The sequence below is a fragment of the Solanum stenotomum genome, chromosome 5, assembly GCF_019186545.1.
Source record: "Solanum stenotomum isolate F172 chromosome 5, ASM1918654v1, whole genome shotgun sequence".
Taxonomy (NCBI): Eukaryota; Viridiplantae; Streptophyta; class Magnoliopsida; order Solanales; family Solanaceae; genus Solanum; species Solanum stenotomum.
Genome location: NC_064286.1, coordinates 4,117,648 through 4,131,330, shown reverse-complemented (window position 1 = coordinate 4,131,330; position 13,683 = coordinate 4,117,648). Strand labels below are relative to the sequence as shown.

Genomic DNA, 13,683 nt, shown 5'->3' with positions numbered 1-13,683 from the left:
TGGAGAATTCTAGGAATAGAAGATGGATGGATTACAGTAGAGTCAGTAAAGAGTATTTAGATGGAGTAGAAAATTTTCTAAACCATGCATTTCGTGAAAATCATAATGGAGGAACAATTTCATGCCCCTGTACAAAATGTGTGCTCTACTATCAAGTAAATTGAGCAGTGGCATATGATCATCTCATCGTTAATGGTATTATGCCATCATATAATACTTGGTTTTGTCATGGAGAGTCTCTCAATCGATCAACTAGTACTGAAGAAAATAATGACAGACAAGAAGCTTTAAGGAGCGCTGATATGAAAGAAATGATACATGATGTTTTTGGAAGCTTCATCCAGTTCAATGATATTATTAGTGAAAGGGAAGAGATAACACCAAATGTAGAGGAAAATGCTCCTCATCCATCAAGATTTCAACCTCATCCAGAGATAGATAAGTTTGAACAACTCATGAGAGATTCAAATGAAGAACTTTACCCTGGGTGCAAAAAATTCAGTAAACTATCATTTGTGCTTCAACTATACCGTATAAAACTATTATTCAAATGGTCGAATGAATCTTTTAATGCCTTGCTTGGTTTATTGAAGGATGCATTACCTGAGGGTGATAAGTTGCCTTCATTTTATGAGAGCAAGAAGATTATTGAGGGCTTGGGGTTAAATTACAAAAAGATTCATGCTTGTCCCAATGATTGCATGCTTTTTAAGAATGAGTTTGCTAAGAAGGATGTTAATGAATGCTTAATTTGTGGGGCTTCTAGATGGAAAAACAGTGTTAAAAAGATTCCAGCCAAGGTACTAAGGCACTTTCCTCTAAAAACTAAGACTACAGAGGTTATTTATGTCTTCAAAAATAGCTAAATTGATGCGATGGCATCACGAAGAAAGAAATAAGGATGAAGTTCTTCGACATCTTGCAGATTCTGAAGCTTGGAAAGCTTTTGACATCAAACATTCAGAATTTGCTAAAGATCCTCGCAATGTTCGGTTAGGATTGGCTAGTGATGGTTTTAATCCTTTTGATACTATGCGAAGTGTTTACAGTACATGACCGGTGATTTTAATGCCATATAATCTTTCACCGTGATTGTGCATGAAATAAGACTTCTTCATTCTGTCTTTGCTCATTCCTGGACCAAAAGGACCCGGAAATAATATTGATGTCTTTCTAGAACCTTTGATAGAAGAGTTAAATGATTTGTGGTCTGTGGGGACAAAAACCATTGATTCCTTTTCTAATGAGATATTTCAATTGCGAGCTGCTCTCATGTGGACCATAAATGATTTTTCAGCATATGGTTCTCTATCAGGATGGTGTACTAATGGTCAATTTGCATGCCCCTGCTGCAACATAAACACTCAATCAAAATGGTTGAAACATGGTAAAAAGTTTTGTTTCATGGGCCATCGACGTTTCTTGATGCAAGGACATAAATAGTGAAATGATGCAAAATCATTTGATGGGACTAAAGAATTAAGACCCGCACCTTCTCCTATATCTGGGTTACAAGTTCTAAATCAAGTTAAAGGCATAAAGTTCACCCTTGGTTAGTTAAGTAAAAAGGCAAGCGAGGTGACGAAAAACACATGGAAAAAAAAGAGTATTTTTTTCAACCTTCCTTACTGGGAGTATAATTTGGTTCGTCATAACCTTGATGTGATGCATATAGAAAAGAATGTGTGTGATAACTTGATTTATACATTATTGGGTCTTGGTAAAAAATCAAAAAACAATGTGGAAGCTCGATTGGACTTAAAGGAGATGAATATAAGACCAGCCTTATGGCCTCAACAACGACCTAGTGGGAGGACATATCTTCCTCCTACTTATTTTACAATGTCGCCGAAAGAAAAGAGGTTATTCTACGAAGTATTAGAAAATGTTAAGTTTCCATATGGCTATGCATCTAATATCTCGCGTTGCATTCGCAAACGAAACTTGTCAGGACTCAAAACTCATGATTGTCATGTTATATTGCAAGAACTTCTTCCTATTGCCTTGAGGAGATCGGCAGATAAAATGGTGACTTCTGTTTTAATTGAATTATGCTCATATTTTCGAGTGCTTTGTAGCAAAGTGCTTAAATTCAAAGAGTTAGAGTTACTGGTAGAAAAAATTGCACAAACTATGAGTAATATGAAGACCATTTTCCTACCATCATTTTTTATTGTCATGGTACATTTGGTTATTCACTTGGCTTTAGAGGTTAAAATTGCGGGACCGGTACAATATCGTTGGATGTACCCAATTGAGAGGTATGAAGAATCATATTATATGTTAATCATACATTTTAAGTTATTAATTCCTAAAATATTAGACTAATGTAATGATTTTATGCAACAGGTACTTGCGTAAATTAAAATCGTATGTTCGCAATCTTTCATGTCCAGAAGGTTCGATAGCTGAAGCATATATTGCGAATGAGTGTTTGCAATCTTGCTCACTGTATATGGAAGGTGGCGATTCAAGGTCTTATTGGTCTAGAAAAGGTTAAGATGATACTAAACATGAGATTGATAAAGAAGATTGTCTTTTTCCTACTATTGGAAAATCATATGGCTTTGTAGAAGTAATTAAGTTGGATCAGAAAACATGGGTGCAAGCACATCAATATGTGCCTTTCAATTGCGAATCAGATGTGGTCGACTATTACAAAAAGTGAGTATTATCTCTGTCAATTTAATTTAAGTCCTTGAATGTGTTTTCTTGATTTGGGTATTTCAAGAACTTAGCAAAGATGATAACTTTATTTGATTTCAACCATGACTGTTGTTGTGCCGTTTTATGTACCTATGTTTGAGTTTGGGGGTGCAAGATTGCTAATTTTTTAGCAATTTCTTGATACAGTTGTCTCAATTGTCTCTATACATGTTTATTCTGATGTCATGTCATTAGATGGTAGACAAGTTTTAGAGACTGAAGCAGAGTTAAAATAAGATGAAAAGCTTCATGTTACTGTAAGAAAATCAATTAATGAACAATAATCAAACATATGCAATTGAGTTAAAAGAAGATGGAAAACAAACTCCCTAGTGGATATATTTCTTAATTTGTTCAGTTAACTCTAGTTTTCTTGTACAGTGAGCATATTAGTGAAATCAAACGATTGCATCGCAAACGCCGCCTTACCCAACATCAGCTTAATTGCTTGCATTTTGAAAATTTTCATGAATGGTTCAAGGATCAAGTAAGTAGTAAGATTCAATAATCACCTACTTTAAAGTATCGTCTCTTGTACTAATATTTGTAACTACAGTTGTCTATTGCTCTTTGGGCAGGTCAATGAGTTGGATCTCATATCTAATATCTCAAATGATATTAAAACCCTTGCACAAGGTCCATGTTACTTCGCAAGAAGATTCAAGGCATGCCATATGAATAATGGGTATCGATTTCGTACAAATCAGTATGAAGAGTTCATGCAGACACAAAATAGTGGGGTTCTGGTTGTCTTAATGACAGAGAGCTATGCAAGTACTACTGACAGTGCTCCAAAATCAGGAAATATTACATATTATGGCAGACTGAATGATATTGTTGAGTTGAACTACTATGAAAAATTTAAAGTCATCTTGTTTAAATGTGATTGGGTTGATGTAACTCAAGGTCGAGGAGTTATGAAAGACGACTTAGGTTTCACACTTGTGAACTTCTCACATCTAATACATTCAGGTGACTGGATAAGTGATGAGCCATTTGTTTTTGCTGGACAAGCTCAGCAAGTGATATTTGTTCAAGATCCTGAAGATCATGAATGGTTTGTCCCTAGGTCAATTAAACCGCGAGACATTTTTGATATGGGAGAAGAAAATAGTAAATGATTTGACTCATCAATGCAGTGTGATACAACTGATTTAACTATCTTAGAAAAAAACCGTGATTTAGAAGATGACAACAATGGTTGGGTAAGTGGTGGAATTGATGGTATAGAAATCGGTACAGACTAAAATTTCAAATTCCTCCAATTGAAGGTGAGTGCATATCAACTATTTTGAAGCTACTAAAATTTATTTATTTTTCTAGCCAAGTTTCTGTTACTTGTCTCAAGCTTACGCTATTTATTTTTGTGATTGTTTTAATGCGTTATCTTAAAGTCGTTTTTGATAATATTGTAGTGAGCCGTGGAAACCTCTCTTCTTTTCCACTATCACAGATATACTGAAAATCTCCCTCCTTTTTGCATCTGTTATAGGCCATGTTTTTGGGAGGTAGAACATTGGGATTATGTCAGGTATGTCTTTCTTAAAATCTATTTCCTTGTTATACAGAATTTTGAGGCTATTGCCTTTGGTATGTCACATCGTAGTCCTTCTAGGTAACACTAGGCTTGTGGTTATCTCTGCAAAATCATGTCTTTAAGTGTGCAAGATGCTATGGCCTGTGGGTTTTGTTTGATTTCTAAAGGCCTACTCATGTTGAGATTACACTGCCAATCAAGTACTCTCAGGTTGGGTATCTGAAATAGTTTATTGAACCTTGGATAACAAAATACTGTGGAAAAGTTTCCACACCTGACATTGAAAAAACTACAATTACACTGTCAATTATAAGTAATTGGGACTCTTGAATTGTGTTTCTTTATTGTTGATCTTCCTTTCCTTGTGTGTTGTAATTCTGATGACTGATAATTGTGATTTATGTATGTTAACAAATCTTTTGGCATGAGTAGTCTGCTACTGATGTTTAAACTGTTGTTTGCTGATTTTCAAAGACACAATTTGCTAAGTAGTCTGCTACCGCATTCCTTTCTCTGTATCCTTATATCATGATTAGTGATCAACTCATTGGCTTTAATCATATTATTTCTCAAACTGTTACATAAATAGTACCAACACCAATGAAACATCTCATGAATGAGTATATAGACCATTAGGATATTATATAATGAGTAAGATATCCAATATGCATGTCAATTTTTTGTCGTCTAACCATCTACTGCTATATGTGTACAGTGGCATACTCATTCAAATGGTGAGCTTGTTCAAGGAATGACACACTGATCCAGAAAGCTGTCACATTTTGCATTAGGGAACAAACACTGGCTTAATTGCCTTATTTTCTCCATTATTGAACACATTTTTTCTATTTTGATAATTCATAGTTTCTTTTACCGCTACAAGATAGGAAATTGAATGTATTAAGATTGTTTGTTCTTATTTTAAGTGAATGACATTGTTTTCAGTTTGGTAATTCTTCTTTACTACCTTTGAACTTATTTCTCTTGTGAATTTTGTTTTTAATGTTATAAAAGAGGGTTAAATATGTGAATCAAGCTGAATCTATGATCAGTTTTTAGTCATTACAATAATTGCTTGAGTAGCAATTATTATCTTTGCTGGCAATAGCAAATGCCACGTATATGCTTGTTTCTAAAGTAGCTTTAATGGCAATAGTAAAGGCCGCTAAAAGTAATTACTTTTAGCGGCAATAATAAGGGTCTTTACCGACACCCGACACAAATGCCACTAAAGGCTTTAGCGACATTGGATTCAATGGCATTTAATCAAATGCCGGTAAATGTAGTTGTGGCAATAACTATTGCCGCTAAAAGAAAAATTAATTGCCGCTAAAGGTCTCTTTTGGTGTAGTGTTGGGGTATATTTGTGAATGTGGGGTCAAGGACTTATTTATTGTTTTTAAAACTTGGAGAAAAAATATAACACTACAAAAATATATTATAATCCCAATACATTTTTTAAAATATTATATTCTGATAAAATATTAATTATTTATGAAAATCGAGGTGACGTTTCTTCTTCTCCAAGTGCAATGTCCCACTTTTCATCTTCATCTTTCCCATACACTTCTCTTCTAGTCTAATCATACGCTACTCTTCCCCATACACTTCTCTTCCATTAACTTATACAAACTTTTCTTCATTTTCATTGTCCTAAACCCTCTCAATCGTCATCTGTTTTTTTCAAGCTTCTTCTCCAAGTTCAAAGCTTTCATCTTTGGTAAGTTGATTCTTCTTTAATGGTGTTTTTCAGTAATTTTTAGCCGTATTTGGTTATTTATTTTGTTATAGTAGTGTAATGATTTAATGAACCCTTTTTCTGGACATTTTTTCTTCATGTTCATGTTTAGGATGAAATTTTTTTGCCGTATTCCATGAATATTTGTGGTCTCTAATGACGTTTTTGTTTGGATATAAATATTTGACCCTATTTGGTTGCTTATTTTTGTAAAAATAATTTATGTTTATCTCGCATGTTGATTTTTAAATTTTGGCTTTTGTTGTGGATTGCTGTTTTTCTCCGTTGTATTTGTTTTCTTTTGCTGATCTTGTTTTTTTCTCATTACATGTGTTGTTGCACGAAGTCGAAGTGCAGTATTTTTCATTGCCCTCTTTTAGTGGCGTTTTCTGTCAATCGCATTGTTGATTTCTCTTGTATCTGCTATTTATTTTTCATGTTTTATTGTAGGTTTACTCTGGTTATGGCTAAAACTAGAGGTGGGATTGTTAAAAAATCTGTTCCTAAGCCTTGTAAAAACAAGAAAAGAAAGGCTGAACAAGTTTCAAGATGTTCAAAAAAGGAAAAAGTTGTAGTTGAAGAACCCAAGTATGACTCGAATTCTGATACGATAGATGAAATCGACAACTATGAGGACAGTTGTGCCCAAGCTACTGATGAGGTTGAGTCTAGTGAAGAGAACAGTGACAGTGGAGACAAAGAGACTAGTAAAGATAGCCTAGATACTGGAGATGAGGATGATGATCCTCTGTCCTTGCCAACTTGTGCAAGAGAAATCTATGGTAAGTCCTATAATCTCACTACATGGATGGATGAGTTAGGATCTTTTCCAGCGAAAATTTCTGTTAGAGCAAGAATGACTTTTTTTTCAAGATTCTAGAAATGTTTTACTTCAAGAAAAAATTTATAATGACTTTAAAGGTACTTGTTTTGGTCATTTAAGGCATATTCCAGAATATTACAAGTTCAATGGACAGATGGTTCATTACATGTTGTTGTGTCGTGTTAAATAATAAAAAATAGCATGAGATATGATTTTGTGTGAATGATAAGCCTGGTTATTTTGGCTTAAAAGAGTTTGCATTGATTACAAGGCTGAATTGCTCAGCATACCCCGGTGATGCAAAAATGAAAAAAATGCTTCAGAAAGGTGAGAAATTCTACTATAAAGTAACCATGAATAAGAATATCAATGGTTCAAAGTTGTTGAGTTTGATTAAGGGTACCATATTGAATAAGGAACAAAAGTTGAAGTGCTCTTTAGTTTGGTTCGTCCACTCAATGTTGCTTGCCCACGATCGATCTAAGATTGTGGATTCAAACCACATTAAGATGTCAGATGATTTAGATTTTTTCAAGAGTTATCCGTGGGGAAAAAAGTGTTTTGATTTAAGACTGAAGTATTTGAACAACAAAATTAATTTGAAGAAACAAAGTGAAGTGTACAAGGAAAGAGGGAATGCATCGTATCCTTTGTATGACTTCCCCTGGGCATTTCTGATAATTTTTATCAATTATGGACTTGATTGATACTAAACTCTTATATATTTATATAGTATTTCATAGTCTCTGTTTATTTATTTGTTATTTTATTAATTTCAGGTTTGGATATATGAGGTTTTTCCTCATCTTGGTAATTATGCAAAGAAGTCCTTGAATTCTCCTTTGCCAATTTCCCGTATACTTAGATGGCACATGACAAAGAGCGATAATATTGTTGAAGGTGATCCATTTAAGTACAAAGGGAGAAGTACAAAGGTATAAATTTATTTATTATTATCTAGCAATACTTGTAAATTAGTGAAGGTCTTGTACTATTTATGTTTTTTCTTTGTAGGTTGTGCATCCATACATCATACCTACTATTCGTGAGACCAAACAAAATTATATGACAACATTAAAGCCATATACAGACGAAGTGAAGGACACAATCATTGATGCCTTAAAGGCTAGTTTGAAAGGTGTCACTGATCTCACTTTTGCAGTAGGTAATGTGGAGGATGAGTATTCAAATGATCACAATCCTAATCAACCTTGTGAGAATTCTGTACCAAGTACTTCTAAAGATGAAACTCTGTGTGAGCGTGTCCTCGAGCAATCAAAGCTGGAAGAGATGAGAGGAGAAATTGAGAAGAAATGAGAAGAAAAAGAAAAAGAAAAAGAAAGGTAGATAAATTTATATATTAATTATGTAAAATAATGTATTTGTATTAATGCTTAGCCACTGATCTTGCAGTAGATGATGACAACTTTTCATCACCAACAGTTGATGACAACATCCTTCCTTTAGCTGTAGTCAATGATGATCTTGCTGCAGTTGATGCATACTTTGCTGAAGAAGTTGATGAAGAGATGAAGGAAGAAGAGATGAAAGAAGAAGAGAAACAACAAGATGAGGAGAATATGACAGAAAAAGAAGAAGAGAAGATGGAAGAGAACGATGAAGAAAAAGAAGATGAGAAACTAGAAGAAAAGAAAGAAGAAGAAAGTGAAGAGGAGAATCTGAAAGAGAAGAAAAATGAAGAAAATGAAGCAAGTGGAGAAGAAGAGAAAAAACAACAAAAGGAGAAGATAACAGAGAACGAAGAAGAGGAAAAGTTGGAAGAAGGAGGCTTGGCCACTGATGTGGCAAAAGTGGAAAAAGAAATAGACATGATGGGCATTGTGATGGAGCTTAATGGTGAGGTTGGTGATGAGGAGTAAGGGCAATTGTGGTTTTTGTGATGGTTATTCCCTAGTGTTTTAAGACAATTTTTAAAGTTGGTCGTTTTTTATGACAATTGGTTTTTGTGATAGTTGGGTTTTCCCTGGTTTGAAGACAATTGGTTTTTTGATATGATTTTTTAAGACAATAGGTTTTTGATAAGTTGATTTTTAAGAACATGGTTAAAGTGGTTTGTTGTTTTGCTGTTTTTGAAGGCAAAAATGTACATTGGACAGTACATATTTTATTATGAAGGGTTTGTAGATTTCTTATTAATCTATGTCTTAATAAACTTGCAAGTCTAATACTATAAATTGTTATCACTGTTGATCTATAACATTATCTATAAAAAATAAAAGATATAACAGTGCAATAAATAGAGAGAAATACTTTATTTATTCAGCACTACATTCCTGTTACACACTTGTTACACATTTCCAAAAAGCAAACACCAAAAATAAACCACACAATATAGCTTTTAGGCGTTTTTCTTTTTCTTCTGCCAAAATTAACCTTTCTTTTAGTTGATTTCTATCTATTTCAACATCTTTTAGCAACACTTTCAAGTGATTCCTCTGCTCTTCGGCCTCTTTTAAGAAAGTCATTAGCAGATCTCTATTTTCTTTGAATTTCTGTAGCTTTGTCAATAAATCAAATTTGGCAACGCCTTGAAAATTTGATGGGCTACTCGTTGATGATTCATTTTCAAGCCACCTAAAAAATGAGCATATGCCAACTACACAATTAAAGAATTGTCGACCTGGATTTATATCGGTGTGTGACGTCTTCAACGTTGTTGGATTACCACAATGACAATTGTAAGACTTTTTTTCTTTGGATGTTTGAGATGTTTGAGACATTGTAAAAATGGAGGTTTTTGAGTTGTTTATGAGGAATTTCCTTCCTTTTGTACTAAAAAATAAGCAGATGTTACCGTTGAAAAAGTGGAATTTGAACTTTTGTTACCGTTGTAAAATCTGTATATGTAAATATGTACTGGTTGTCAAAATATATAGACCTCTCAAACAATCGATGCATATCTATGTGTGTGGTGTGTGTATGATCATTGAGATTTACACTCTGACATTAGTATGGTATATTCGGGTTTATGTCTATGTTAAAGCATTGTCGATACTGCAGGTACTAGAATATGACACTTATATATAGACCAAAACTAGTAGGATTTTAAAAAGATAACAATTAATTAATAATAAATAATATTTTTGACACTTATATATAGACCAAAACTAGTAGGATTTAAAAAAGACAATAATTAATTAATAATAAATAATATTTTTGAAATTTATCCAATTAAATAAGTTTAAACAAGTCATATGATCATTTAAGAGTCCACATAAATTGGGTGTGGTGATTAGAGATGTATGATGAAGAGTTGTAGTTATACAATCAATATCCTTACATCATACTTATGCTTTCTCAAACATTGTTATAAGAATGTTGATTGTATAACTGATGTCTTTAATGTTGATTGTTATTATTCTTTATTCATCATTGAAAATTTTGCTATATTTATGTTAAGATAATTATATCTGATGTCTTTAAATCCTAAATCCACCTATAAACATCTGTGGTCATTAACTACTATATATCACCAAACTACTCATTTTCACCACTTTCATAGCCTATTAGTAATATTTCAATATAATATTATTCTTTGATCATTATTAAAAATTTTATCAATATTTATATTAAGATAATTATATCGCCAACGTATTTAAATTTTGAATCCACATATATAAGTCTATGGTCATTAACTACTATCACCAAACTACCAATCATTTTTCACCACTTCCATAGCACAATCAACATAATCAACCACGTTTATAACAATGGTTAATTTTTTTTAATTACTTTTTTTTATGGTCAATAAAGATGATCCTAAAGAAATTTAAAACAATAAACTAATTGACCAATCAATCTGCCATTGTCTTTTTGTGAACAGGAAGACAAATAAGTAATTTGGCTCCATTAGATAATTGCATTTCCCAATAATTAATATCAGATAATATTATTTTAACTGGAAAAAAACAAAAAGAGTAGATTAATGATTGAATATGGTATGTCCCAAATGATAAGTTTCATTTGGCTTTTTGTAATTATTGTCATCCTACTCTGAAATTTAGGATCTTAAATTATTAGGTGTCTATATTTATATTAGAATTTTAATATTTATTTAGTTTGAGTAGGTATTAATCATTAAGATATTAAATAAAGTCTAATTAAACATCATTAAGTTAGATTTTATGTGAATAATATTTGCTTTAGGGGCAGGAATATTACATTAGCTCAAATATATATGAGTTCTAAGATAAATTTAAAATAAAAAAAAGTGAAAAGAGGGTTTAGTTAGATTTGAACCCAAGTTTTTGGGTGATTCCTCTGGCTTGTATCATGCACAAGGACACTCATATGCTTCTCATGGGTAAACTGTTGGGGTCATTTGGTGTGAGAGATAAGAATAAATAGTCCTGGGATAAAAAAAAAATTGTTGTCTTGTTTGGTTGTCATGTTTGGGATAACTTATCCCACCATTTATACCATATTGATGGAATAAGTTATCTCATATACATGGTGGGATAAGTTATCCCAGGATAATTAATTCTGGGATACTTGTTCCCAACCAAACGACCCCTTAGTTATATCCTAATTTTTGTCAGTTTCTCAAGATAGATAGATGCATATATACCTATAACTTTTTATGAAGATGACAGGTGCACATGCACCCCCACTTATAGGTGTGGATCCACCTCTGTGTGTCAACTACCACCAACACATCGTCAACCATCACATATTTTTTGGGTTAATACCTCAGATGGTCACTCAACTATCCACTTTTACCTGAGAAAGTCACTCAACTTTTAATTTTCACTAAAAAGTCACCATGTGAGTGACTTTCTGAGGAAAGACTAGATAGTTGAGTGACCACCTGAGGTATTAACCCCATACTTTTTTATCCACCACCATTAATACCGTCAATTACTACCATCAACTAACTTTACCTTCACAACCACTACAATCTATCAACTATAACTATTACTTCAGTTAGTATAACATCAATCACCTCCACCATTATAACCATCACAATCATCATTACTTGCCACTAATAGCAATTATTATCGCCACCACTGCTACAAATCAACTATTATTATTAGCGAATATAAATATTATTATTTTTATTCAATAATGACTTTAATTACTAAATTTATATTTTTAGTATTTAATTACTTTTAAAAAAATTGTATATCTATTTATGTTTACAAATATATAATTATGCATAGATATATTAAAAAATAAATCGTCTTAATTATTTAACGTTCAATCTAAAAATAATTTCTTAATCACTTAAAAATATATTTAGTTTCAACACATTTTAATCTTTTACTAAATAAGTAATACTTGTATATAAGTTAAGCCTTTAGATAGTCTCAATGCTCCTAACTTATCTCATTTGATGGGATAGATACATGCATTGTCACATGAATTTAGATTTTTGTTCATATAGAATTTGTTAAAAATAAAATATACTTTATTAACTTGGATTTTTCTACAGGCCGCTAAATTGTTAAAAAAACACTTTGTTGAAACTATATTACTGGCAAGTTCCTAACTTTGATAGAGACCTGATTTTCGTGATACATGTACTACATGCACATTGATTTGTGTAATATATATTTTGTCCGATCACTTTTATTTGTCACTTATTTTTAAAGTAGATTTTTATTTTTAATTATCATTTTTGACATAACAAAAAAAAAAGACAATTATTTTTTTCATGTTTTAGCCTTACCATTAAATACTTATTTTCCAAATCATTTTTGAAGACCTAATACTAAACAAAGAGATAATTTGGTAAACTATATGTATCAATAATTATTTTCTTAATAGTGTTTGTTTATTGAATACAACTAGTTTAAAATAGTTGTTTTTAAAGAAATTAATATATAATTAACTACTCCCTCTATTTTAAAATTATTAAGTGTATTATTGAGCTTTTTTTCATGTATAGTTTAAAATAAGTGTATTGTTCAAAGTTAAAGAAGTTGTTGGATTTTAATTTTTTTTTTACCCCTTATTTATATTTTCTAGGTGATAATTTCAAGAGAGTCAATTGTTCATATTTATGATTTTACTTTGAATTATTTGTATTTTCAAGAATAATTTGAGAATAACTAAAAGGCAAAAGTGAAAAGTGGTGTTTATTTTATGTCCTAATTTTTTTTTCTTAATGGTGTGCATTGCCTCAAGAATTCACTTATACTCCATCTGTCCCTAATTACTTGTCCACTTTTGAATTGACACACCTATTAAGAAAGCAATTATTGACATAGTGAATTTATCATTTACCCCTATTAATTATGAAGTGGATGGATAAAAAATTTAAGATTTTCAGGAAATTCTACCCTTTTCAAAATAATTAATTGAGGGCATAATAGGTAGAATTATTTTGTCCTTTCTTGATTTGTCAAAATTGACAAGTAATTAGGGACAACTATAAAAGAAAATATGGACAAGTAATTAGCCACAAAGGGAGTATTAATTTTTATCTTTGCCATTAAATGTGGAGAGAGATTAATTTAGAACTCATAAGTTTGAGTACTTCTACTTTAATATATGTAGTTATTTAATATTTTCTTCGTTCAATAATAGGTGTTCATTATATTATTTTGAGTTGTGCAATAATATTTGTCCACTTTATAAAATTAATGAATAATTTTACACTTAGGGTGTGTTTGGTATGAAGGAAAATGTTTTCCTGGAAAAAACAAGTAGATTTTTGACTTATTTTCTCATGTTTGGTTGGTGAGTAGAAAAATTTTTCGGAAAAGATTTTTAGTGTTTGGTTTTTGAATGAAAAATGTTTTTGAGAAATATCTTTTACTTTTACTAGAGTAGAAAATAATTTTTGAAATTGAAAATATTTTTTGAAAACAAACTTCATTTTTTTTTGGGTGGGTGGGGGTGGGAGTGGGGGGGGGG

At 31.8% G+C, this 13,683-nt stretch overlaps 2 protein-coding genes across 2 annotated transcripts in view; both read left to right on the top strand.

Annotated features, from left to right (window-relative positions):
- Nucleotides 1–13,683, top strand: part of LOC125866233 (cytochrome P450 CYP72A219-like) — a 221,818-nt gene that overhangs the window by 85,667 nt on the left and 122,468 nt on the right. The gene's annotated exons all lie outside the window — the stretch shown is intronic.
- On the top strand, nt 1,843–5,192 carry LOC125865459 (uncharacterized). Its single transcript, XM_049545656.1, has 6 exons — nt 1,843–2,261; nt 2,350–2,432; nt 2,502–2,664; nt 3,088–3,193; nt 3,285–4,237; nt 4,959–5,192. Exons 1-5 carry the CDS (start codon nt 1,843–1,845, stop codon nt 3,825–3,827), a joined length of 1,314 nt encoding a protein of 437 aa, XP_049401613.1. The 3' UTR covers nt 3,828–4,237; nt 4,959–5,192.